General features: G+C 43.0%; 1 protein-coding gene across 4 annotated transcripts; it reads left to right on the top strand.

The window, feature by feature from the left end:
* Positions 1-27,746, top strand: RASSF6 (Ras association domain family member 6). 4 transcript variants are annotated; one of them, XM_040586677.1, is made up of 11 exons: positions 1-112; positions 11,216-11,305; positions 17,243-17,321; positions 18,530-18,681; positions 20,645-20,736; positions 21,207-21,391; positions 21,704-21,805; positions 23,045-23,096; positions 23,999-24,117; positions 24,210-24,307; positions 25,083-27,746. In XM_040586677.1, the coding sequence occupies exons 2-11, from the start codon at positions 11,250-11,252 to the stop codon at positions 25,156-25,158; spliced, it is 1,011 nt and encodes a 336-aa protein (XP_040442611.1). In that variant the 5' UTR covers positions 1-112; positions 11,216-11,249; the 3' UTR covers positions 25,159-27,746. The 4 variants fall into 4 exon arrangements, with proteins under 4 accessions (XP_040442611.1, XP_040442605.1, XP_040442597.1 ...); XM_040586671.1 differs by lacking the exon at positions 1-112 and adding an exon at positions 6,350-6,531; XM_040586663.1 differs by lacking the exon at positions 1-112 and adding an exon at positions 6,351-6,579.

The following is a 27,746-nucleotide window of genomic DNA, read 5'->3' as shown; positions in this document are numbered from 1 at the left end:
GCTCACCGCACTCTAGGACCTGCTCGTAAGAGTTTGGGCCTTGGATATCTGAATGAGAAGTAAAATGTCATCCATACAGTTGGACGCTCAGGAGAAGAAGAGTTATGACACAGTAAGTATATAAACGTATTTACTCTTGGTAAAATATTCTAGGCACCTGGATGCCCACAGGGGTTATTTGGTGTTGTAATAGAAAAGCAGCAGTATAGAAAGAAAGGAGTATTCCGGAGCAAGCAGTTGCTGTGTCTGTGGGGTGATTTTCAGTAAGACTGAGCGGCATGGAGCAGTGTCTCAGTGTCAGATGATGAGCTACGGAGGTCTCTTCAAACCGCCAAGCCCAAGGCAGAGCCTCTGAGTCAGCCCAATCTGTTTTGCTTTGCACTTGCTCCTTTGCAGTGCTGTTCTCTGTTGTGCTGATGTGAGATTTTCAAGAGCAAATTAAAAAATAAATGCCACAGATGCTTATAGATCATCTGCTCCACTGCCTGTTTAGAAGTACAAAACCTAAAAAGTCAGTTCTCTCGCTGAACAATTTTTATGATGCACTTCAAGGATGTTATTTGCTTATGCAGTCAATATTCATTATGGAAATGTTTTTAAATCTCAGATGTTGCTGGTTTTATACTAGCTTCCCAGCAGTCTGATGTATAACTCAAGTTGTTTGCGCTTAGCAGCATACAATGAAGAACTGCATGCCAAGCAGGGCCACTGGCACGCAATGTAACGAACGTCTGGACTGCGCAGCAACTGTGAGCAAAGGAGCGTGGGCTGCTCAAACACAGAGGCGGGCTGCAGCTGCCAGGCATTCCCCCCATGCCCACCACCTTCTGATTCCTCACTTCATAGTCACAGAGCAAAGGCGGAAGAGTACTGTTTCTCACGCTATTCCTTTGCAACCTGAAAACTTCCATTGTGCAAAGAATTAGGGATGCACAGGTAACTGAAACGTTTCAGTGTGCTTTGCTGCCATGACAAACTGTATGTCCTCATCTGTACAGGAGAAGCTCCAGTGTGTAACGGCTCTTTAAGGAAATCTGATTTTCTTCTAGAACGGAGGCTAGAATAAATGAGGTGGTGTAAGTGTGAGCATGCTCTTCATACTCTTTATCTGGGCACCTGATAGAAGAACACATCACTGGAGATGAGCTCTTGCTAGGTGACTCATGGTTCAGTCTCCTAGGTCTCCTAGTGATGTTGCGTGCGCTGAAAGGTTATTTTCCTTCAGTATTGATGGAGTTTCATGATTTTATGCCATCATTGGTTCAGTAAACTAGTCGTGTAAGATTTGGTAGAGATGTCACATAGTTCTGTATCACACAGTCTTTACTAATTTGCTTTATAATCTCAAACTCAGTAAAACATTGGCTAAATACAGTTTCCACATCCTTTCTCGTCCTTACCATTTTCTTGAAGTCTGTAAAGTCTAGCCACACTGGCTAGCATGGCTTATCATTCTTTCTTAAAGCAACTTCCATTTAGTGCCCCAAAGCAGAGTACTGGGTGAAAAAAAAAAAGTACTTTCTGTTGGCAAGTGTGAAGAGAAAGGTATCTAGAAACCTGAACCATTCTTTTTTAACCACTGAAGTGTTTACATACACAATGGCAAGGTGTTCACATGAGTGCTCTTTAGCCTATATCCAGCCTAACATTAAGCTAATTTGACCTTAGGAGGTTTTTGCTTCATAAGTATGACTCAGCATCAACTGCTATGAGGTAGGAATGTGTATCTTAGTGTAGTAGTATATTTATAGAACCATTGGATGGTTTGGCTTGGAAGGCTCCTTTAAAGGCATTTTTGGTAGGACACTATGTAATAGTGACACTCCTGAAGTGCACTTTACCTCAGACTTTTTTTTCAAATATATCTTGCAGTTTACACACAAACCCAGTTGTTGCCAGGCTCTTCCCTGAAATTTTGCTGGAGACTTGCATGTGCTCAGACCATCTCTGGATCTGGAACTGTGTAAATTTTTAGAAGATGAAATTCTGAGGGGAAAAAACCTGTGTCTTTGAAAGTCTGAGTGGTAGGGGAGCGAACACTGACAGCATGACAGTGATCAGCCTCCCAGATCCCCTTGAGCTCAGTAACCTGCAGGCACGTTCAACAGGGCTTAGGAGCGTGCTGCAGACCGTACACCGGGGATACTTAATCATTTCATTATGCACTGCCATGTACTGCAGCAAAATCAAGAAACCAATGTCTGATTTGCATTGTGTTCATTAGAAATTAAACTTGGACTGCTTACTGGTAGACTTTTTTGTATAAGGTTCGTGTATTTATAACACAACTCTAGCACTGGTCTTCAGTGGAGCCAAGACATTTCCCATTTCTTCACCGAGTTCGTGGAGAAAATACTGACTTGCATATGCACATCTGCGATGCAAAATATCATGGAATTCGGGTTATTGCTGAAGTTTGCTTTAGGATTTGGGACATCCTAGGAAGAGGAGAATGGGAAAAATTCAGGCACAATGATTGTCCCCTCTCAAATAGTTATAAAACACTGTGCAAACTGAGTCTTCCCATTTACAATCTAAAGGCAAGTGTAGAAGTAACAGAAAAATTAACTGGTTGTTTTCCAGGGCAGTTCCAACTGCAGCAGGTGGGTATGCTTTCACAGGAATGATGGTAATAGCTGCAAATCAGAATTCAGATCCAACGCTTCCCCAAAACTCTCATTTAGCTCTAGTATGATGATTCGATTATGGAGAGTACTAGACTAGTATTTTTTTAAAAGAATAGAAAATAAGAAACAGTCCACACTATGACGGAACTGCCTTAAGAAAGAAGTAATTAAAGAAAAATTATTAGCATATTGGAAAGATGAGCCAGGTGCTACAGTCACATGACCCTTGATTGACAATTACAGAGGAGTGACCTGAGCATAAAAGGATCCTGTATTGGGAGGGGTGGTGGTGTGTGTATGTGAGAGAGAGTGTGTGGGTCTTGATTGTGGCTGTCTTTTGAGGCTAGGGAAAGCAGTTCAGGGTTTTTATATCTTGAGAATAGAAGAATACAGATATAGAGTGATAGAAAGAAGTCTGAGGAAGTGATGTTTTATAGGAAACTTTGAATTTGAGGAAAGGAAATCTGGCTCTGGAAACCTTGAGTGTGGAGCAGCTCAGGCTTGTAAGTGCTGTGTAGGTTGGCTGGGTGTGGTGAGGTTGTGATTCTACTCCTGGTTGAGCTGTAATGGAAGTGAGAGGCTGTGTGGCTGTAGCCCTTTGGACAGGGCAGTTCCCTCTGGTTCTGTCCTTTATAATATTTTGTGGCTCCAGGCAATGAAAAATCTTGTATGGCTTTATAAAGCTCTCTAGTATCAAGCAAGTGACTCAATGGGTGTATGTAGCTGTGGTGCATGACTAATGGTGTTTCAGATGCTTAGGTAACACCTGCCCCCCTAGCAGAGGCTCAAGAGCACAAAGACAGTGATATCTGCAAGCTGCTTTCCATGCAGGTGAAGGGGGAGTTCCAGCTCTTTATGTCAAAACCTGTAGCCTTTAGCACATGTGCTGCTACAACCATCAGCTCTGCTTCTTTTCTATTCCTTAAAAACCTGTGGCCCCCAAAATTCACAAAATGGTGTGTGTGAGGGATTATGGCCCATGACAGGTTACAAGGAGTTGTAGTGGATGTGAGCATTGCATATTTAATTAGCTGAGCTAATCATCTGCTTCCTAGTTTCTGTTTTCCATGCTTATCAGCTGTGTCTGCAAAACATGTCCTGGCACACAGGTATTGCTGTTGGCACTTTGGTGTGATGACAGAAAATAATCTTGCTGAAGAACGGGAGGCCCTTTGCAGGGTAAATCTAGTTGTTTAAAATTCCTTGGTTTGTTGCTGTTACCAATGCAATCCTGCTGCTAGTGTTTGTAATATAAAGGAAAGAATTGCTCCCTTGTTTGATGTTAAGTTCAGACTTTGTCAGTTGAGGTTCTACTTTTTAATTCCAGTAGCTGGCTTAGAAACTCCAAGAAGAATTTTCTGTGTTTGGAATTAGTGATCTGAAGTTGGCCAGAAACAGCTGTTTGCCAGCAGCATTAGGGATTTTCCCTCTCACTATAAAGCAGAGAAATCTGTCGTGAGCTCACGTAGGTCCTGTTGTGTTTATCAAAACAGTCCCACTAAAGCCCAGCGTGTGTTTATGACCTTGCCATGGCCAGCCTGCTTATTATGATTGTGTGCTGCAAAAACAGGAGTCTCTTAGTTTTTTCCACTTGAGATGTTCTTCTAGTTTTAGCAGTCTGTAAGTTAACTGATTTGAGGCCAAGTTATTAAACAGCTGAGCTCCAACTTCCAATTATTTATTAACTTGAAATTATTTAACTTTTAATTATGCAAGGCACCAGAAATGTAGCACAGCCTTCTCTCTCTGTTCTAGAGAAATCATGGTTACCCTTTCATTTAAGAGGTGAAATAGTGTAACCGAGTTGTGACTTGTTCTTAGACTTCCAGGGCATAAAATCTATGTTTATTATGAAGGATGAAGAGGTAATGCTCTCTGTGCATCAGTTATTTATTTTCCTATGAAAGAAATACAAGCTTTCTGTTTTTGGAGTTTACAGTAAACAGATTCCTGTGATGTGGCCCTAAAGACCCCTTCCCCTCCCCCACCATGTGATGCTGTTCCTAGTCTGCACTGACCAGTCCCCACAAAGTACTTGCCCGTTAATTGTGTGTGACTCAAATGAGGGCAGAACTTGGCCCTTGGAAGGAGAAGTTCAAGTGTGAGAATGAAATGGAGAAACAAACCTGAGCCACGTTCTCCAAGCCAGTGTAAAATCAACACACCTGGCTTAATTGGAAATGCAAACTCTGGGCCATCATTACAATAGGGCTTTTTGCTGCTTTATTGTATTGATTTCTCACCGAGACATCTTTGCATAAGTAACTGAAGCACCGGGTTTTCAAAACTTGCTAGTAAATTTTAAAAAGCTCTCCCAAAAGCTTAAGATAATTTTAAAAGAACAAATGAAACCTCAAAAGTTGGGAGTCAGGATGAACCTTCAGTCACGCTGAAGGGTTAATGTCACGCTGCCCTGTTGTGAGCTAATTATGTGGTCTTCAGTTCTAAAAATACTCGGATGCCTTTTGGTACCTCGCAGCTTTACTGTGTAAGTGTCCAGCAGGGTGGCATACTTGCCAGAAATGGATGGATTTGATGTTATCTTGGTTTAGAGACTTGAAGGTGCCAGGCTGTGCTTGCTCTCTGATCCAAGAGCATCAGGCAGAGCGCTCAAGTGTCTGTAGCTGGGACAGGAACAACCAAACCTCTGGTTTTAAACAAGTTGGGAATTTGCATGGTTTTGTGTTAAACAGTTACAGATGAGATGGAGCAGCTCCAGAGGTTGAGCTTGGAGAGAAGCTCCAAGCCCACCCCAGCATGGAAGCTTGTATGCTGTGGTGAATTGAGCAAAAATCTCCTTCCTGTGCTTGGAGAGATGCCTCAAGTTATACAGACACCAACAAAATCCTTAGTTACGTATTTTTCAGGTGCAGAGCTAGAAACTGCAGCACAAACTGTAACCCCAAATATCAAGTGTTTTGCCTTGTGTGTAGAGCAGTGAGTCCAGCTCCGGAGGAGTACACCAGAGGATAATGATGTGATCAGGAATCAAGTATTTATGGATCTGTTCAGCCTTTCTGCCACATAAATTTATATAAAGCAGAAGTAACTCGATATAAATCACAGGCCCCATAAATGGGCACAAAGGCAAATTCGGTATTTTTTATGCTCTTCTCTCTGTGCACTAACTTCCAGTTTTAGGCTTGATCTTGTGAGTAAATGGGTTGCTATAAATGGATGGGCAAGCAGGAACTGGGAAGGTGTGTGTCGGTTTGGCTATATTTTACAGTTTAAACATCTGCTTCGAAGATCAGCTGCTGAGCAACGAAGCTAAGCGGCGATGCATTCTCTCTTGCAGGCACAGCTCTTGCCTAATGAGTAATAATCATAAGGCTATTATACAGTTAAGCAAAAAATTGAATGCACAGTCTATGTGATTAAGTGATCGATCTGTGTTGTCACAATTTGTCATAATGTTACAAATCATACATCTGTACTTAAGCATGATCTGACTATGCATCAGTTACTGCACCAAATGCTAAAGGTTGGTGCATGTCTGGAGAAGGGAAAATTACTTTATCCTTCGGATTCGAAAACGGACAAGAGGTTAAAGCGTAACAGTGCTTTTGGCACAGGATGTTTCAGGGTGCGCCCTGTCAGCAAATGATTACTGAGAGTCAGCAGGTTGCCTCTCATTATAAAGTTAGTGATTAAAGCGTTAACTGGAGCCTCTCTGTAGGTGTAACCCTGACTAAGGGAGTGCTCCTGTCAGCAGCTTGCAGGAAGGAAAGTGGGTAGGCAAATATTCCCGACATGCACCAAGGTGTGGGGAGTGTCCTGGGTTTCCAGCACTCCCAGTTTGTTAAGCAAAATAGTAATTAGCACCTCTGTGGATCCATGAAGTAGCAGAGGTAGCTGTCAGCCAGCGCGATGCTGTCATGCCTCTGCCAGGGATCAGTGAAAGGTATGTGAAGCTCCTCCTCTGCTTCTCCTTCTCTCATCGTAGGCACAGGTAAGTGGAATGTAAAGCTGGAGCTGTTCTGCTTGCCGCGTAACCCGCAGTGTCAGTAGAAAGCAAGGTCCTTCACAGTCACCCAGAACTCGAGTTAAATTCCTTTCGGGTAATTAGGGTGCTGGAGGGAAGGATAAATGTTCGGTCAGAAATTCTCATCAAAGAAGTTCCTAAATCTTGAGGTGGCTTGTGTGAGTCAGAGTAGTGATTAAAATGGGCAGATAATAGGTAGTGCTGCTGCTTGGCGTGTACGTGGGCATAAGCCTTCGCTGCCATTCATTCGGTCACCACTGTGATTTGAAAGGTTACGTCGGTGACCTTGTCTGTTCTTTTTGGCAGCTAAAAGCTATCTTTCCTAAGAGACCTGAAATAGAAAGTAACTCCTCTTCATAATAACAGGTTACTTGGTGTGTAAGACCGATGCGGTGCAAGCACCGCTCTGTCATCCCGCTGTGCAGCGAGGGAGCTGGTGTCTCTCCCCCTTTGTGACCCAGGCAGCTACGGTGCCATGTGTGCAGATAAATACCAACCTCCCTTCAGTTTTGGGGTCAAAGCCCATTCTGAACCTGCCTGAGCAGAGGAGTTACATGGTGTTTTGAATTCGAGTAATGCTGTTACTGCTCTGTACTGTAGCAGTTGTTAAAATAGAGTGTAAAGTTGTCTGCAAGACAAAGAAAAGAAGCCCCTTGTTTTCAGTGGGGAAAATGCAAGTGTTTGGACTCAGTACTTTCTTTTGATTAGACCTTTGCTTTGGTGGTGAGGGCATCTACCTTGAAAAAACCAAACCAGCTCCCAAAAACAATTGACCCCAACGTGAAGGACCATAACTAGAGCGTGTGACTAGGTAAAGACTAGTAAAATAATTCTGCTGATACTGAATTTCTTGTGTATGTGAATAAATCATAAACTAATTTTTACAGAATCAGGTAGTGGTCCAAAATTTTTCTAAATACCAGACACTTATGAGTTTAGAAAACGGCTTGTGTCTATGTGCTGTTGTGCCTGCAGTGCAAAGCTCTTTGTGCTGTACAGAAGATTAGATGTATATGTTGTTGATAGCTAAGTAAATAGACAGCTGAGTTTTGTAGTTTCTGTACAAGAAACGGAGAAGGTTCACCCCATCCTGAGTTCCTGTGGTTTGGGAACAGCTTTGGGAAGGACTGCCTCGGAACACCTTGAAATCTTTGGGGGGTGGGGGTGGATTTTTTAGTTTTTAAAGTTGGCAGGAGCTCTGTATAGCACACCGCTTGCTCTGCAGTCCCCATCTTAATCTATGGATGCTCCGAAAAGCACATCCAGGCTGTTACATGCAAATCAAAATGCTATTTTGCTGTTCCTGCTTGGCTTAGCTCTGGCTGTCAGGCGTCCTTCTCCTTCCAGCTGTCCTCTGCAATGGCCTCCTTTCATCCTTGTATAAAAATCTGCATGGCTGTTTGTTCTTACCATTGCCTTGTCATTCCTCCACTGTCCTGTCCCTATGCTGTCCCCTTAAGCAAATAACTTAAAGATCACGGTATTTAATAAAATTAAGCTAGTCCTCTCATCTACCTCTCCATTAACACTTTGACTTTTTCTTGGGGAAAAAAAATGTATTTCTGATGAGTTATAAATCTTATAGAGAAGTGAAGTTCACTACCTTTGTGAGATTTGTCTTGTGCCCTTGATGCAACTGTTGATCCTCTCGCAGCTTTGGGTTTGTGCAGTGGTCTCTTTTCCCTTTCTTTTTTCCTAGACTTCTCCAGCAGTTGCAGTCTTCCTCTAGAGTTCCTCATTTTGCATCTGCCCCACTTCTCATTGACTTATGTCATTCCTTCCTGTTTCTTTTCTTTCCTTTCAGAAGTATTTTAGGCTTCAGTCAGTCTTCCTCTGAGCATTAAGTTTATTCTTAGTTAAGTTTCAGGCCAGGGGGTTAGTCCAGCCAAGGTCCCACTTTCAAGGTCTTACCTATCTGAAGGAATTCTGTGGTTGTAGTCCAGTTTAATGTCATGATGAAGATGCCTGTATGACACCAAGCAAGTCAGGAAACAGCTTTGAATAGATGGCCACAACCATAAATTGTTGGAAAAGCTGGAAAATTAGCATGTTTTTGTTAGTTCAAATCAAAGGCAACAATGGAAAAAAACACATCTTGCTTCTCGCGTTTGCTTCCTCGAAAGAACTACAGGGGAGTGACATGCAAAACAATAAAATATCAAGAAGTGATAGAAAATGTGACAGATTTGTGGGTTTATGGAGCACCAGTGTAAAGATACTGTCATTTGTAGTGTCACATAATTGCACTGCGGAAGTCACTGTGTGTGCTTGACCTGTGGGTTTCAAGGTTGACTGAAAATAAAGGCCGCAAGATGTCTGTAGCCAAAATGCAACTACAGGAAGGGTACATTACATGGGGAAGGGTTTTATCTCTAGCGTGAGCTGTGATGTGGGAATGTTTTGTACAAGTCTGATAAGCAGAATAGGTCACGTAGCCCAGGAACATGTAACGAGCATTTTTTATGCTTCTGCACCAGCCGTAGAAGAAAAGGTCAGTCTGTTCAGGCTGGTTGGGCAGTGAGGGAGAGAAAAGAGGAAGGTGCTGGTGAAGATCTGTTCCCGTCACCAGCTACTCTTCCAGCTTGTTTCATTGCTTGTTTCATTGTTTCATTCATTTTAATGGCATCCAGCTGATTTAAGTTATGCTCAAGGTTTTTATGGCAAATAATTTAGTTACATTCATGATGTAACAAAACAGGTAGTTCGGTGATAATTTCCTTTTTTTTCATGTGTACATGTAAAGATTGCTTCTCTCAATCTGTAGAGATCAGCTTTTTCTTTAATATGAATCATTTTAAGGTCACTTTCTATTGAGAAGGACGCGACCACAAGCAATGAAGCTGTGCTAGCGCTTGCCAGAGTCGCTGCTCGACAGTTAACAGCGGTGACTTGGCTGCCCACTCCTCTTAACGTGTTGTTTCCTGACAGATGAGAGGAAGCTTAAGCGTATATGCAGTTATTCAAGTGCCAACATACATAAACTCCTCTGCATCTTTTAAAATTATTTTGAAATTACACTGGCATAGGCAGTTGATGCAGTTAAAGGTATTAGTAAATCACATAAAAATCAGATTTCAGGGTGTGGCCAATGGTTACTGCACTCATTTCAGAGGCCAAGAAACAACACTATTATACTGGCATACACCAACTTCTTATATGCAAACTCATGTCTGTACAGAAGTCCCTGGGCTTATTTGGCTTTCAGGTGTGCTTTTGCCTCGATGGGTGTCACCCAAAGGACAGCAGGTATGTGAGATCCTTCCTGTTCCACCTACTTTGGTGGTTCACTCTGGTTTTAGAGGTTTTGAAATAACTTCCGATATGTTTTGTAGAGTGAAGATACTGTATTTTTATGTGAAACTTCTTGTTTGTTTGTACACACATTTTTTTAAAGTCCTTCATCTGTGAGTATAGAAATTTCATGTAACTTCTAAACCAGAAGCTCAGCAGTGTAGGATCATTCGCACAGAAGCCAGGTACCTACTCTTTAGCTAGCCATGATCTTTTCAAGCTTGCATTTCTTTTATAAATTGATTTTCTGAAGGCTACTTGTCATTAGTACTGTAGACAACAAAGTACTTTTTGGATGTCCTTGTCCAGGCTCTGTCCCATGCAGCTGGAAGTCAGACTCGAATCAATCTCCTGGTGTGAGGGAGAATGGACCTCAAATGCTATTAGGCAAATTCCTCTGTCATCATGCCCAAATAAGAGAGCAATTAAAGTGGAATGACCAACCTCCAGTGCAGTCGCTGGAGATTTTACTGCTTTCTGTGGGATTCATTCCCACCCCTCCTCCCCGCCCCATCTGCGTGACGCCACTTCTTGGGCTGAGACTCAGTTTTTTCACTCCAGTATCAGTTGTCAATCTTGAATCTCAGTCTCTTCAGTTACTTTCCTCAGTCTGCCTTTTATTCTAGTACCTGAGGGGGAATGAAAGCAGGCACGACTCCATAATTAAGCTTGTTGAAGAATGCATTGTTGGAGTCTCATGAGTCTGGCTTGTTGCCTACACAACATGCTGCAATCACTACATGGAGATCTGTATATTATATTGCTACATCACTTTAATTATAGCCTTGTTCTCTCTTTAATATCTCAGTTGCTTTCTTTGTGTGCTGCAGGACACTGCCAATGATCAACACTTCTCCTTCTCTTGCCTAGTTTTACAAACCTGGTTATGGGTGGTGTGCTGAGTCACCTTTTTTTTTTTTTTTCTTTGTGACCCTGGGCAATGCTGTATACATAATTAAGAAATTAATCCTAACCAGTAAATGAGTTGCAGTTTCAGCCTAGTAACAAGTGAAGCATCACAGAGTTGTAGAGTAGCCCTGGAACTGCTTGAGAAGGTCCTGGTATATGTGGTACTTGGGATTTAAGATACTGTGATATACTTGGTGGGAATGTCTTATGGGTCTTTTACTAGGAGTGGGGAACATGTGAGTATTGAGGCTAAGTACAAAGTAGTCAATATATGGGATATTTAGCCCTTAGCGGAGTGTCCAAGCCAGTTTCACTTGGCAAACCAAGACTTTGTTGTTGTATTTACCACATAGTCTTTTAGTGGCGTTAGTGGATGTAATTATTTTTTTAACCTTTTGTTTAGATTAATCTCTTCTGAATAAATCAAGAAAGTGACTATGAAAGCACAGCATCTACCTTCTGTTTGCATCAATGAGGAGAAGTTCATAACCAGGTAAAGGATCAAAACCCCCCAATGTTTAATGACTTTGCGTTCTTTCAAGTTACTCCATATTGACTCATTAACAGGCAATCCTGTGGAGAGCTGAGCCTGTAGAGCAGCAACTTCTACAACTTGCTTTCTGTGTAGTATCTACAGAACAATGTTGCCCTTTATATGGATTTCAAAGAATAGAGCATTAAACCTTTTGGTTTGTGGATTTTGTTCATTAGGTAGAACACTACTTTTAAGGGATACTGAAATAAAATTCCAAATTAGGGAAGACCACCTCCCTATCTTTGAACTATTGAAACTGCATACAAGTTCCAGTGTTTAATGTGAGCACTCCTTGAGGCATGGGGTTGGGTCTGTAGCCCCAGACAGCAGGGTTTCTTTGCAGAACCTATTGGGCTGCCAGCTCTGTTCTGGGGTGGGTGAAAGTGGTTCTTTAACGTACTTGTAAAAAGCTTGGAATTGCTCTCCAACTGTATTTTGTGGGATGCTTTCCCACAGCTAACTTGGGCTGGTAGGAATCTTTCCTAACACTGCTGTAAAACCCGAGCCACCTGGCATGTAGCTCCATCCCCCTTTTAGAGGTTTAATTTTTCCCTGGTTGACCAGAGTGCAGGAGCTGGAAGAGGGAGCTCTTTTCTCACTTCATTTCCATCTGCCTTGATGTTCCTGTGGGAAGAAGTTAACTGTAAACACACCCAGGGATGGGGCCTGTGATAAATTTTATCATGCTGCAATAGGTATTTTCATCTCAATCCTGATGCTCTGATATGTGGTGTGAGCAGTGCTGGCAATTTCTCCCTTTTTAAGGAAGGATGTCGGAGCTTTGCCTGAAGCATGCAGGCAATAAATGCATCCCTCCCGTTCACCTAAAGAGTTGTTCCTCTAATATTGCGACTAATTTGGGACATAATGCTTTTGTGTCAGAGGTAACTAATCTGAGTGAACTTTCATGTACTTGGCATACAAAAGCATTAGGAAATGTACCAGATGAACCAATGTCTCTGGGGTTTTATTCCCCTATATGTTTGCCTGTTCAGGTGGTGAAATGTGGATCCTGGTTGAGATCCTTCTGCATTACGGTCATGGTTTTAAGTACTGTTCAAGTTTCTTTGCCTTGCAAAAACCCAAATAAGTGTTTCCAGAATCACTAATGTATTCTGTGTGTACTCAAGCTTGCTTCCAATGCAATTTCCAGACTATCGTCCCTCATCTATACCTTGAATCTGCTGTTACGTTACTCCTCTTCCAGTTTTATCATGCGATTCTTGCTGATGTGGCAAGCCTACTGTTTGGGACTTGCACAAGTGCTGGATCAAAGGGCTGACCAAAACGTGTGGGATTATTTGGCTGCTGAACTATTTTGTCTTCAAGCATAACTACCATAAATATCCATGGATAAATGCGTAGGGCTTGCGGGAGAAGAGGGACACAGGTGAATTCTCCTGGGTTAGCGTTACAAGCAAACACAGCCTGGGCTCTGTTGTGGTTTACCCCCAGGGCACTTCACCTCGCACCTCCCTTGTATCCTGCCTTCATTCCGGATGAAAGTGGTGGATCTGCAGTAAACGTTAGCTGTTTCAGGGTTTGTCTCTAAGTCCTTCTACCAGTTACTGGGCTCTGGCTTCCATTAATGGCTGCATGTGGCTGTTGTCACAAAGCTCTGTGCTGTGAGAAACAGCCTTGCAATGCAACAGAGGTGCTGCTTTCCTGGCAGGGTAACTCTGACGAGATGACAGTCTGCTTCTTGGTTCGGGAGGTCTCTGGGCCTTCATAGGGAAGGTGTGTTACAGTAAGATTTTGTTCTGGGCCTAAAAGAATTAAAGGTAGATCTTTTCTGATGTCTCCACCACACAAGGGCAAATAAATCAGTGTGAGCTGCTGCTTAATCTCTCCCTCAGGGCTTTTCTCATTGCTTGTATGGTTTGTCACTGTTGGTTGCACTAATGCAAGACTGAAACCTGAAAGATTTATTTGCGCAAACTTCTGCAGAAGTTATGGAAAGTTTTTCTAGATGAGGCAAGAAACTAAGTGAAAATCTTCAGAGCTTGCTCTGAGAAACAGAATCCGCCTCAGAGATAACCCTTACCACATTACTTAGTGCTTGTAGCCTTACGATTTTATTTACCTTCAAAGCCAGCACGGACCAAGAGTCACAGATGGGCCCTCAGAATGCAACCCAGGTCCTTTTGTAGCACTAATCTGTCTTCAGGGAATTGATCTCCCTGACTCTTTCATCTGGAAAAAGCTTGCAAAATAAGTGGTCAATAAATGATTGCTGAAGATATTAGACTGCAAAGTGTAAAAAGACTTAATTTTAAGCACCTTGCAAGCAGATCAGTGGTCTATCGCAACATCCATCAAACAAAACTACATATCTCCTATTTGCATGTTAATCTGACATTGCATCTGGATTTTGCCTGCGTGTGAGGCCAAGGCGTGGTTAATCTTGCTTACCTTTAGGAGCACAACCAAAATTTTCCTTGTATCTGATTCATATCTTAAGTCTATTGAAACTTCCCCTGTTGGACGGATGACCTGAATACAATCCCTCATAGCTCACGAGACACAAAGAACCTGTACTGAGCTATTCCAACGCAACAGAAAGAGAGGCTTTTACCACCTGTAGCACTAGGATTTAAGGCCAAAGTGAGTTGAAGTAAATGTTGTAAATGCTGTTTGGAAGCCCAGCACTTTGATAAAGGCACTTGAAAATATTTTTAGGGGTACTGCAGTAAGTTACCAAGTAAATAATTTACATCCTGAGTGCGAGAAGGGAATGCAGTTAACCTTGTTGAGTTTAGTGGTGCAGCCCTTGTCCTCATGTTACCTGTTGAGTAAAAGCAGTGTTTATCTTTTCCCTTTCCACCCCGGGAAAAGGCTCACCGAGCAACAGGACACCACCAAGTCCCCTTTATGAAGTGGAGCAAGGGAGGGGTAGGGTATGCCAGGGAAAGCTTTTCCCTCGCGCACACTGCCTGCCCCTCCCCCGAAGGTGGCATGCACACATTGACTGGCCTCCCGGCTTCCTGCTCCAGTGTGCCAGTAAGGCTGTGGGAAAGCCACGTTCCTGCTGACCAGTCTCGATGTCAGGCTCTTGGTCAGCAGCGGCCATCGGTCCCACTCCTTGGGCACTCTGCAGTGTCAGATGTCTGCCCGCCGTGCCCCCAGGGGAGGTCCTGGTGCTACAGGTCAGTATCTCATGTAGGGACTCGTGTCGCAATACAGTTCTGCTGAGTGTTATTCAGGCAGCGTGTTCTCCTGGTGCTTTGGGTATGTATAAATTCTAAGTTGTGGCAACTGAAAAAAGAGTCCTGCATGAGGCATCTGCTTTGACCTCTTGAAGAGACTGTAGGCAGAGGAGGCTGAAGGTGGAAGAGGAGCGCTTGTGTCATAAGCCACAGCAGAGCGTGTGTACTGCGGGGGTAATGCTGTGACAGTCCCAGGAGAAGACTCTTGTCATCCAGTTGGTACACTTAAAACTTATAGCAGTTTCCAGCCAAAATGATTTGTGTTTCTTTGCATAATCTGTCCCTCTACTCTTTTGCACTGATTTCTTGGAGTTCCTTAACATGCTCAGGTGAGATCTCTAGAGCAGCACTGACTTCTTCAAGTTCACACAGTCAACTGTGCAGCCATTTAAACACCCAGTTTCAGTGAACTGAGTCACAATCTGGTCAGAGAGTGATGCTATGAAATAATATTCATTTCACCCCTGAAAATATCCTACTGAACTGCTCTGCAGTGATGGAGAAGCTGATCCCGTTCTTAGGGGAGAGGTCACTCTTAGATTTGGCATCTCTGATAAGGGTGCCACTGTCACCATCAATTATGTCCTCATGTTCTGGGATGTGTTGTGACAGTTACAGGAAAACAACTGTGAAGAATTCTGCTGAAACTATTCATGCCAGTGTTTCCAATGCCCCAGGGCTGGGCTGTGAAGTTCCTTTGTAACTGTCTTTTGCGTGGAAGGTAGCGTGTGATACGTTGCGCATAGTCTTGGTCCATATATTCCTACATCTGACATTATTTCCTGGATGTTCTTGGTGAGCTTTTGAATGTTGGAATGTAAAAATGTAATTTCTACTGAGCATCGTTACCACGTGTGATTTGTTTTTCAGTGACAGTGCTGGAAGTCAATTCTTGCTTTTGGTTTTGGCGTGTGTTTATGATCTTGATTTTTTGGTTCTTTTGTGGGTTTTTTTAACTTACGATTGGTGTAGGAGTTGTAAGAGTACTTCTGATGGTATGTGGGTCTTGAATAGTTGCAGTAGGTCTCTCTGGAACTTCTGAGAAGAGTTTGAAAATGCTGTCTGTTTTGCCTGTGGTTCAGCTGTTGTAATATCTCATACTAGGCAAAAACATGGAAATAATAGACACTATTAGAAACAAACGTGGTGTCTTCACTCACCACTGCAAAACAGTGCATCAAACAGTCTTGTAGTTAGTCATCTCAGTTGGTGCTTAAAGTTTGTCTGCAAGGAAGAATTAATACACTTCCATGCAATTTCCCATGCTTAATTATCTCTGCTAGTGGAAACTGCTTTCTGGAATGACAATCCAAATAGTCTTTGCTGTTCAATTGGTGTAGGAAAAAGCGTTTTGTTCTTGATGGTCCTGAAATACAGATCACTTCTGTCTTCTTTTGGTCCCCCCCCTTTAGCCTGAGCTGCAACTTGCTTTTTGTCTTCATGGTTCATGCCACTGACATTTCCCCTGCTCTCCTTTGGACTCTTTCAGTTTGGTGTGTATCTTTCTTTAGAAACAGTGCTAAGAAGGCGATGTCCTTTGCCCAAATTCATTCTCGAGCTGTAATTCAAGCATCTTTGCTCTGAAGAGGGTATTCCCATGTATGTCTACTTGTATGGTGCTTACGTCTCACCCGACAGCGTGTCACTGCTGACTTGGCATCAGCAGCTGCTGAGCAGTAACCAGAAGGTGCTTTTCCACAGCACCAGTGTTGAAGCAATCATGCCCAGCCTGTGTTTGTGCAGTGTGCCATTTATTGCTTCTTATCTGTTTACAAGGCTATATGGGCATGCCAGTGATGGGGGCCATCCACAGCATGGCTGCTGTTAGCTTGGGTGGGGGTGGCGGCAGCTGTGGCTTCTAAACTGGGATATGCGGTAGCCCTAACTTGGTTATTTTGAAATGCCATCAGATTTGAAACATCTTCTGAAACCCTCTTGTCCTGCAGCATTGTGAGTTCATGAAGGATCGAGACAGGCATAGGTCTCTCTGATGGTGGTTCTTTTAATATTAAGTGTTAAACATCATTAGCACCAGTGTGCCTCACATTGCCTCCGTGCCTCAATGCAGTGTTTTCAAAATAGAATGTTTTGCTGCTTTTTTTAATTACATCATGAATTTTGTTTGAAATCAGAGATGATGGGGCAGGCTTATAATCCTTGCTTGTTGGCAGAGGTTCTCCTCATCTCCATCCTTTCTCCTCTGAGAAAAACTTACTGCAAATCTGTTGTTTCAAGCAGGAGGAAAGGGAAATGTTTTCTCTAGGCATACTGTATTTTGGAATAAGAAGAGTGTCTGAAAAAATATAAAACTCCAGTGGAAATGGTCATGGGGGGCAAAACTAATTGTTACCTAACTAAAATAATCTGTAACATGGGTGCGTTTTTCCTGTTTGCTTCCCCCTCATGACTGTAACAGAAGTCCAAAGTACAGCTTATTCTGGGGCAGTGTTATTAAAGTCATGTCAGACCATGACTAATTAATTTCCTCTGTGTATCAGGTCTTTAAAGAAACAACCCAGTATCCTGACAAAATTTTACCCTGGAAATTGACGTATTAATCATTAACAAACCTGTGTACAGATGCAGTGGGTAAACTGATACAGGGTGTTTCCTTGCCAATTAGCATCTCAATTTTACAGTGATAGAGAAGTTAAAAAGTTATTCTTTTTATTGTGATCTTTTATTCTAGGGAACAGCTCCATTCTCTTCTGAAGACTTATAACTCTTACTATTCTGATCAAGAAAACCTGCAGCTGTCACATAATCAGGTAAGGATCTAAGTAAAAATAGTAGAGGGAGTACAATGTAATGGTAGGGAAAGCACTAATGAGCCCTGGTGTTCAATGCAGCTAGGCTGAGCAGTGTAGGATGCCTGTTCTGTTTCAGTATATTAGTTGGAATATATCAGTATAATAAAAATGCCACAGCAAGTGCCAGAGGCAAATGCAGTGAGGAGAAGAGAGCAGCAATAGGTTTGTTCAGACTAGTGGGAGTTTCAGATGTTTAACAGTGTGATCTCCTTGCTATCCTATTCCTTAGCGTATCTCAAGAAATCATTCTTCGGCTTGATCTCTCCAGCCTCACATCGTTAGCTGCGGGGGGCAGGTAGTACTGCAAATACTTCTGTGGGGTGCAGCTCCCCCCGGCTCCTTCAGCTTGAGCCCACAGTGTGCAGTGGCAGGACTTCTGTCACTTGGGGTAAGGGGCGACTCTCCTCGGATATGAGCCTGTCATACAGAGAAAATGCTCGCAAGTAACACCCTGGGAACAAGTCCTCTGTGGAGACCAGAAGGGCCTGTGGAGCTGAAGGACAATGAAAGCTTGAATTGTATGTCTCATACCATAGGGTCCCTGGTTTAGAGGTCTGAGCTTCCTTCTCAAGCTGCGTTTCTGGTTTTTTGCTATCAAGACCCAAAAGGACTTCAGAGCAGTGCTGGGCCAAAAGGATCTGAAAGCAGGCAGCCTGTGCTTCCAGCTAGCTTCCAGCCAGCTTGTTTTGCAGTGACAGCTCTAAGTCAGCAAGAATGGGGACCGATAACAGGTTTTGGACTGATGCAGTGCCCTGAGTCAACAAGGACAGTTCCATCAACTGCTTCTTTCTCCTTCACCGGCAGTCTTTCCTCCCCTTAACCACCTTCTTAGCATCCAGGTTTCAGAAGAGGTATTCATCCAAGTAGAACAAAGAGGATTTGGCTTCCAATTGTATGGAGTTATGGACATATTGGTTGGAAAACCTCCCAGCCAGAGTCAGACTAATGCTGATGCAAGATCAGATCAGCTGCAGCTTGAGCTAGCAGTTTTGGAAATACCTTAAGTATTGAGATTACACAGCCTCTCTAGGTCACCTCTTCCAGGATTGTCAGCCTCAGCAATTTCATCGTGTTCCTGTTAATCTGAGGGGGGATGGACTGTTAATACTTTATTACTCTGTTATTGTTGTGTGAATAAGTGGTCCATATTCCCTTTTCTTTTTCAGCAAGATGAAAGCAAACCATTTATTGAGGGAATCGTGTCAATATTTTGGGGAGTCCGACATCCTATCAGATTAAAAATCCAGGATGAGAAGCAGATACCCTCTTTTGTCACCCTGAAGTCAACAGAGAACGCTGGTTTGTTCCCTAGTAAAAGGTAATGTATCAGCTTCTATAAGGAGGCAGACTAGTATTTCAAGACAGCTCATGTAGGTGGCTTCAACATATATGGGTGCTCGTATACCCCAGGTTCCCTGACGGCTGTGGCGGCTGCTTGCACAGCAGTACTCTGTAATTGGTGTGGTCTTTCAACAGCTTCTGCAAGGCAGAAAGATGTGTCTTTGTAGCATCCTTGTCTGGCTTTGGGCTTAAGAAGAGTTGAGAAGGTGGAGGAGGCTGCTTTTGTCTACACTGACTATTCCCATGCAAGCAGTGGGAAATGTATGTCTATATGTATGTCTTTTTTTAAAAAAAGCCAGATAAGTTCACATGTATATGTGTACACCTAATAATGTCGTTAGCCCCTGAAAGACCTCATGGTGACGCACGTTCTACAGCATGAGGCAAAAAGCTGGTGAGTTAGTGTGAAGTGACTGTCTATCGCAGGTTACCTTCCCAGGTGCTTGTGATGCGAAACCCTTGCTTCTCAGGGTGAAGGTCAAGCCTGGGAATGAATACTGGCTTTGTCCATGCACAGTCTTGTGTTAAAGCCCCTCAGAAACATGCCCAGATCACCTGTTCCTCCAGGCTGCTGCCTGTGACATTTCAAATCTGCGTGCATTGCGCTGATCTAGCCCCTGCTAGATTGGCCATATCTTCAAAAACTGGTGTCGGTCCTTAGAGCATTTCTTCTTTCTGTTTTGAACACTATTTCCCAACTGTTGGTTGGTGAATTTTGAATTGTACCTGATGAGCTGAAGCTGAGTCATGTGTAATATGGAGACTGAGCCAATGTTTGCCCTGAATGACTCCCTGACAAATTCTGTTTCTGAGCTTGGTTTTTTATTTATCCATTGTCTTGGATTGCACAAGGTACATGTTTAACTTGAGGATTTAATTCTCCCATCATTGCAAGCTGTGGAGTTCCAGTAAAGTCAGGGACTGTCTTCCTCCCTGCCTCTTGCTGTTGAAGGGAAGGGCTGTAACCTGGTGGGAGCAACTAGCAAAAACTCGAGCCTGAGGCACATCTCGTTCTCTTTGCTTACCTTGACCAGGTCTACTGATACGGGGTGCACGTGGCCTGGAGGACAGGGTCCGCTCTGGCAGTTTAAGTTGTGCTTTGCCCTTTATTTCTTAAAAAAATTTGACTGGTGGAGATCTGAAACTTAAAGTAAATATTAATTCACAATCACAGAAATGTGAAGCTGCCCTGACATGCTTTAAGGTATGCAGAGCAGCTTGTCTGTTTGATCTTAAATGAACTTTTTAAATGCACAGAACACAACTGAGATTGTTGTTTGGCATGTTGCTTGGAGTTAGTTGAATATTGTTTTGAATATATATGGGAAATGAATTTTTAATATTTGCCTACAAATTGGTTTATTCTCAGTCAGAGCAGTAACTGGCCAAAGACTTTCTGCTACAGAGTTTATTGCAGTGAATTATGGAAATGTTGGCATAAAGAAAGTTGGATTTTACGCCAGGGCAGATTGACTTCCCCGCTGTCGTACAGAACTGCTTTGGATGGCACAAGGGGCTAGTGTAGTCATGTCGCCGTCTGTATAACAGATGTGATGTGTCCCTGTGACTGTTGAAACCACAATCTGTATGTGTGTTTTCTGTATGTCTGCCTGGTGTCCTACATGTTATGAATCCAGGGCATTGCTATAAAACAGATAAAGAATTACTCCAAATTATTTAAGGGACAGTGTGGTCAATGTTCAACAGGCTCTAAATAGGATTGTGTCACGTTTGGGATCCCTAGTCATAACACATTTTACTAATTTTATTATGACATAAACTAAAATTACTGGCTTCCTATACCACACTGAAGTATGTGGTTGTGTTCTGTAAAGCTTTGAACTGGTATAGGAATGGATTACATGAAGCCTGGTTACAGGAGAAATTGTAATCACTGAATTAATGAGTAATCAACTATAAATATATGTTTGGTATTTCAGGGGGATGACACGGTGGGGAGAATTTGATGACCTGCATCATATTAGTGGGGAGACATTGAAATCTACTGAAGAAAAGCCAAACCCTGAGAAAAGTTAGTAAAAATTCTTTGTTCTGAGACTGTACTAGTAGGGAAGGCCTAACGTGTCAAATCATTTTTGTAAAGGGTAATCTTTTTCTGTCTCTGTTCAACATTCATTATGTGCTAATGAAACACTGACTTGTGACTGGTTAGTAAAAACCGTTGCTGTGCAAATAACTTTTCAAACAGCCAGAGCTAACAGGCTGTGCTTCCACCAAAGAAATCATTCCCAAGAAAGTGAACAAAATAGCAAACTGTGGCCAGTGTAGACAGACTATTGCTCTTCATCAGGCACCTATACCTTGCTCCTCTCCTACTCCCCCCTCAAAAATAATTGGAAAAAAAATAATACCTCCACCAAAAGACATAATTACAAAAAAAAAAAAAAAAATCCCTCTGCCAAGAGCCTCCTTCTTGTGGGGATGCTGGCAAGGAGGGTTGAGCAGCTGTACAATATGCTGATGCAGTTTCGTTTTGTCCAGGTTATTCACCTTACGAAAGCCGCACTCTGAAGTCCAAGAGCGAGCAGGAACATGACTGTGCTACCCTGCCCAGGGCCGGCGGCGATGCTGCGGCTGTGCGGAAGAGGACCAAGTTCCCCATGATGCTGAAGACAGAAGTAGAAACTCACAGGTTTTCGATTAATGGCCACTTCTACAACTATGAGGTATGAATGTGCTTGTCTTTTCTCACTCCAGGTTAGGTTTCGGGACAGGTAACACATCCAGAGGGTCCCTGCTTGCTGGCCCCCCTGTGTGGCCAGGCTGGGGTTCCTTGCTTTGGGCTCAGTTCCTGGGCTCTGCTGGGGAAGGTGGGTTTCATGTGTGCATGGCCACTGCCCGCAGGATCCCAGTGAGAGTGGCAGCATACCTGACTGCTTGCTTTGCCCCAGAGCTGTGCTGGACGACATCCTTTCAGTGATGTCACTGCATCCAGCAGTCCTCACATTCACACCCTCATGTGCTGTTTTTGTTTCTAGACATCAGTCTTTACTCCAGCTTTTGGATCAGAAACCAAAATAAGGATAAACAGCCAGATGAGCACAAGACAAGTGATAGAACAATTGCTTCGAAAGTTTAAGGTAACTCCATGTGCTTGCAGAAGCAGGAGCAGCCGTGTTCCAGAGATGTTGACTCGAGCGTGTGACAAAAGGAAGGAAATAACCGGGAGGGGACAGTGCATAAATAGAGCCCACCTCCAAAAAAAAAAAAACCAAAACACCCACAGGAGCCATTTTTAAGAAATGGTTTGGGTTTATTTTACGAATGTTTCACGGCGGTTTGAGGCTAGAGAAGTTATATTGGGTGTCTAGGTGGGGGCTTCTCTATTAACTCATGCGCAGCAGGGAACCGTGCTGCGGTGCTCGGGTGGGGGGTGTGTAATGCACATGCCCGTGCTTCCCTCTGCTGACGGGCCCTAATAATTGCATTTGCCTTAAAGTGGAATTCTTTTAGCCCGGGTGTCCGGGAGGTGCATCCTGTTAAATGCAGGCACATGAAAAGCTGCAGAAAGTCAGAGTGAAAACTAGTGCTCGAGATCTGTGCCGTACTGACTTCTTTCTTTTCTTTCTTTTTTTTTTTTTTTCTTGGAGTTTCTCTGGTACCATCTCCTATAAACATGATTATACTCAATAAAAAATGTTATCTACCATTCAGGCTGCATGTTTCTCCAATGCATTTATTCTTTGTAGCTTCTTAGTGTGCAATTTTTGATAGTTTTCCATTTAACTTGTCTAGAGACTTTGCTATTGCAGAATCACTTCATACGGTTAGTAACACTTGGTAGCGTAAGACTAAAAGGAGAAGTTGACTTCTATGAATAATAACATAAGGAATGGGATTACAGAGCAAGTTGTAGAGAATAAGCTGAAAAATGAGTGTCCAAAAGGACTGCTATTTTCTGAATGTGGTTGTGTGGGCAAGTGGATAGGAAGAGATCACAGGGTTTTATCCTAAAGGTGATACTCCTGGCAAATTTGTGGGTCACCTGAAAAGTAAGTTGTGTGAAGTAGTTAAGGATGCTCCAAGGAAACAAGACTGGAAAGATCTAAGGTGCGGTCTAAGGTGGTATGTTTCTGATTTGGGCAATATGGTAACATAAGCAATTGCAAGGTAGTGGGGTACAGGGACGATACATGTGACAGTGTGGATTTCTATCTTACTCGAACCCAGCTTCCTAACTCTCACACAGACAGGATCCCAGCCTCAGACTTTGACCTAAATGTCTGAGTTAGAAGCACAAGAGAATATCTGCTGACAATGAAATACTGGGGAAGTGTATCAGTCAGTCTGAACAGACTTTTTTTGTTTGTGTTTAACAGATAGAAAACAGCCCACATGAATTTGCACTTTATATTATCCATGCATCCGGAGGTAAGCCAGACACTGCTGCGTGATCACTTCATCCCTGATTCTCCTCTGTGTGCGTGTGTGTAGACCGCTTAACTTGGAGTGACAGGATTCTGCATGGGCATCTGTCCTGGTTTGGGCAGTGTGAGTGTGGGGTGGCATTCTGGCTTCTCTGGAGGCCCCCTTAGGGATGTGTGGTCCTCTGGTGGAGAGGAAAACCTGAGCAATTGTGTTCCAGGTGCTTTCAGTGTGCTGCCTGGGCAGTTGGCTCAGCTCAAGAGGCCTTTGTTCCTGTATTTGAAGGCCACGTTTCAGATGCTTGCCTGCTCTGACTTCCATTCTGCACAGCCGTGCTACAAGCATGGGATGCTGGTCTCTCGCTGGTAGTGTTATGGGATATTGTAACTGACATTTTTGGATGGTAGTCCTGGATCACAGGTGTCCAGCTAAAAGCAAGTAATTTTTCAGTGGAAAATGTTTACTTCCACAACACAGTTTATATCTTCAGGAAAAAGGAAATTTGATCTTCATTGAAAGGAATACCTGAAAGAATGGGGGACACAACTGATGGGCCTGTACCTTAAATGTCAAAATACAAAGTTGGAACAATGCTTGAAAACTGTGAAGTAAATTTTGTTTCAGGGAGTCATGGCCCAGCTGATGGGTCTCTTAAATGCTTACTTGACTACCGAAATTTGTATATTTTCACACTACTTTGTGTGGCATCTACCCATTTCTGTGAAAATGCATAGTAGAAGTTAGGTGTCACATCCTCCTGCAGATATGTATTAGAGACTTGTTAGGTATCTCCTAATTTCCCAGCAGTCAAATGCAGGATCGTTGTTAAGAAAAAAGACTGATTGCATGAGATGTCTAGAGGAACTGTTGTATGTTCTGTGTGTCACGACATGTCTTGTAAATCCTAGAGAAGAAGCAGCTGCGGAGTGGAGATGTTCCCTTACTGCACAGACTCTTGCAGGGGCCCTCAGAGAAGATTGCCAAGTTTTTTCTCATGGACCAGGATGTGGAAGAGATTAGCAGTGATGTATGTATATCACCAGGTCCAATAGTTCACAGTATTTTTCCCAATGAGCATAGTTAATAATGTAAATATGTTTCTTGTTGTCTTCTTGATAGGTTGCTCAGTATATTCAATTTCATCTTCCCTTTTTGGAATCGATTCTGCACAGGATAAATGAAGAAGAAGAACAGGAGATTCAACAGACAGTGGCAAGGTAAACAGATGTAAAATGCATGGGGTCACTTTGAGTCCAGGAGACTATTGACAGTTATGGGCTGGCTGAAGAGGTGGATGCATTTACCTAGCGGAGTGCAGTTAGAACACTGCTGTGGCTGCTCAAGTGAAATGTGGTGGGGTTTATAATCCTTTCTATATCCCACATACCCAGATGAGTTGCTGTTGTTAAAGATTCTCAAGTAAATAATGACTACATATACATGGAGGGATCTTGCTAGAAAATTTGGACCCTCAAGGTCAGTTCTGAGGCTTAGACCGGTTCCTCTGTTTCTGCTTGCTGCTGTGTGTTTCCTTGGAAAGCACAAATGCAGTATGTACTGTGGTACGATTTAGGTAGCACAGTATTTAGGCTAGACTAGTGCCAAATCCCTAACGTCCCTTTAAAATTTCCCTTCTGATAAATGGCATGGGTTCTTCTGACAAATGGCATGAGTTCTTCTGATGGCAGCTGAAAATGCGCAACAGGTACAAGTTAGAAATGCCCTGCTATTTCTGAATGTATGTATGGGTCCTGGGGTCAAGCACAATGAGTCTACACTAGCTGTGGATCTGTTATCAAATGGCTGTCTGGTCAGTTTGAATCGTAAGTGGCCAGGAAATGTAAAGGAAAAAATAAATAGCAGTTGTCGTTTTCTATCAGAACAGCTTTCATTACAACGTATTTTAGCCATTCAACTAGCACGTTAGAATTGAGGTTGAATTTTTGCAGGATTCTATGTTACTTAAAAACTTTCTCCCTCTCTGTGTCTCAGGTACCTAAAAGAGAAGAGTATGATATGCCAGCACCTTCATAGTCGAACTGTTAAAAAAACAGAGACTACCGTTTGATGCCAACAGCCTCTTGTGAATACCCCGCGCACCGCCTTTGCCCAGGGGATGTCAGTATGCTTGCTTGAATGTGCCGTGATGGAAAAACACTTACAGCATGGGGTGTTCCAAGTGCTGAAGTCTCTTTTGATAGTTACGCTATCAAAACTGAACCCACTCCTCTACAGCTCTGCGATACAAGTTGCGACCCACCCAGGAGGATACGCTAGATCCCCCAAAAGACAGATGCTGAATCTGGCTTGAAGCTTAAGATGGGGGCGGGTGTGTGTGTGTGTAGGAAATCTCATTAAAAGCACAAGGCTTTAAAATGTACTAATTTACAAACCATTATCAAATGTCTAGCATATGAGAAAAATATTGCAATCAGCAATGTGTTAATTGTATGGAAAAATATGAAAATTAAGTGGTTTTCCTTCCATAAGCAAAACATTGAATTATATTAGGAGGAAGCTTTTCAGTAGAGATAAGTGGCAAAAGTTATTTATGTATCTAAGATTGCAGTTAGGCTTTTCACTTATCTTAACAAAACAAAGCAAAAGAGCACTGTACAGGAGAGCCCTGAAATCCCCCTGGCTTCAGATTGGTAGATTCCTAACTTGCTTAGAGCTACAGCTAGAAAAATATAAATGGAAACCTCCCACTTAATAGCTCCTCAGCTCTTAAATAGAAAAGGGAATTTCTCTCTGAAACATCTCGATGAACTGCCAAGTAAGAACTCTCACGAAATACCATTACATCTGCTTGATTGGGTCCTGAAGGCACCTCAGCATTTGCTGCTGTTGAAAGGAATGATTCCATGTCACTTCCTGGAGTTTGTATTTGAAGAGGGATGTGGAGCACTCAGGGAGGGGCTGAGCATCAGAGCCGTGCTGGGGCTGGGTCAGCAGCCTACCCATGGATGCGGTTTTGGTACCATCTGGCCCTAGCACAGTGTGCAGCAGCGAAGCTAGCGGGTTATGCCGAATGCTACAGTTAAAATTACAGAGATGTAAATAAACCCCAATTTGTGCACCATTAATTGCCCACCTGTATTAGTTTGTCTTTTTGGCATGGTATCTGTGTTGTGCCTCAGCTGCCTTTGGCTTATGCAGATAAAAAGATAAAACCAGTAAGGAAATCAACATGCACAAAATGTGGCCTAGAAATCATGTGGAAGAAATCAGACATGAAAAACTGTACCCTGCCAGAGATGATGTTACTTGGATGGTAATTTAAAAATGAAAAGTCAATTTGCTAATTGAAGCTACTGTGGTTGGGGCAAGGGGTTTATTTTATTATGGAGTCTATTACAGTCCTGTTCAGGGAGATAATTGTGGGCATGGGAGCGCAGAGAGGAGAAATAAAAATAATTTAGCGGTTAAGATGCATGCCATTAAATAACAGCTGCCTCAGAGGTGCAAGTACGTGTTCCTTGAAGCAACAGCAGCAGTATGCACTTCCCCAGGGACCCATTCAAATATGTGTTAGCCAAGCTCCAGGGGGTATGAAACTTGCCCTGGGACATCACAGCTTGTACTGGCAAGGTAAAGTCATGTGTCAGTGGGTTCTAAAGCAGGCCATGGTCAAGTCCATAGCCAAACCCAAGCAGCAGAGTGTAGAGGAATGAAGGCAGAGGGTTGATCAGCATTGATGACATGCAGCTGTGGCCTTGCCTCAGAGGCAGTGGGTTGATTGACATGGATGATGTGCAGCTGTAGCTTGTTCCTGCTAAGTGGTTAAATAGCCCTGAGGAGTGTGGGAGAGGGGTTGGGTGGAGGAGGAGCTGTGTGGGCTGGCTTCTGGAGGAAGGAGAAACAGCATGGACAGTGGACTGACTGACTGACTGACTGACGGTAAAAGCCTTGTTGCAGCCTGATAATTTGATTGTGCTGCAACAGTAGAGGTTGGCAGTTTCAGCTATGTGATGGAGGGAGTTTTTCGCTCCTCTGAAGCGGAAAGGCTGTATTGAAGCACTGTGGAAGTGTTGCTAGAGGCAGAGTAGGAACAGACTTTGTCTGGATTTCTGGCTTCGTTCTGCCTAAATTGCTGTAAGGAACAAACTGGAACCCATCTGCAAGGCAATTTTCAGGTAGCTCAAATGCATGAGCAGGGAAGTAAGCTAGCCTGCATTTATCAGACATCTAACGGCACGGGCTATGGTGATCTCTGCCTGCACAGCGGCACCTCTTTCTCATTTGAACCAGGAAGAAGGATTTAAGTATTTTTATGCAGAATGGACTATTTCTGTTACATGTTCCATTTTGTGAATACTGTAGTAGTTGTATGAATGTGCAGCCTAAAAATATTGGCATATGAAATGCTCATAATGCCTTGGTCTGAGATTAAGAGACCAATCAACAGCACAGACCATGTGGAAAAGAGAAAGTGTTTTCAAGCAGGTTCTCAGATTCTCTGTGTAAGTACGTAATTCCTAAACCAAGCCACTTTTGCCACCATCTGATGTTAAATACTCAAATCCATTTCCATTATCCTGCTGAATTTGGACTGAAAGATGCTGGAAAATAACTATGGAACATAACACAGATCATCGAGGGTCTGCTGGGGTTTAAGGGCTGGTGGAATAAAGCTGTGACTTTGCTGTGGCGTTA

The sequence above is a fragment of the Falco naumanni genome, chromosome 1 (genome assembly GCF_017639655.2).
Source record: "Falco naumanni isolate bFalNau1 chromosome 1, bFalNau1.pat, whole genome shotgun sequence".
NCBI classification, from domain to species: Eukaryota; Metazoa; Chordata; class Aves; order Falconiformes; family Falconidae; genus Falco; species Falco naumanni.
Note: the sequence above shows the minus strand (reverse complement) of the source record. Positions and strands in the feature narration are given on the sequence as shown.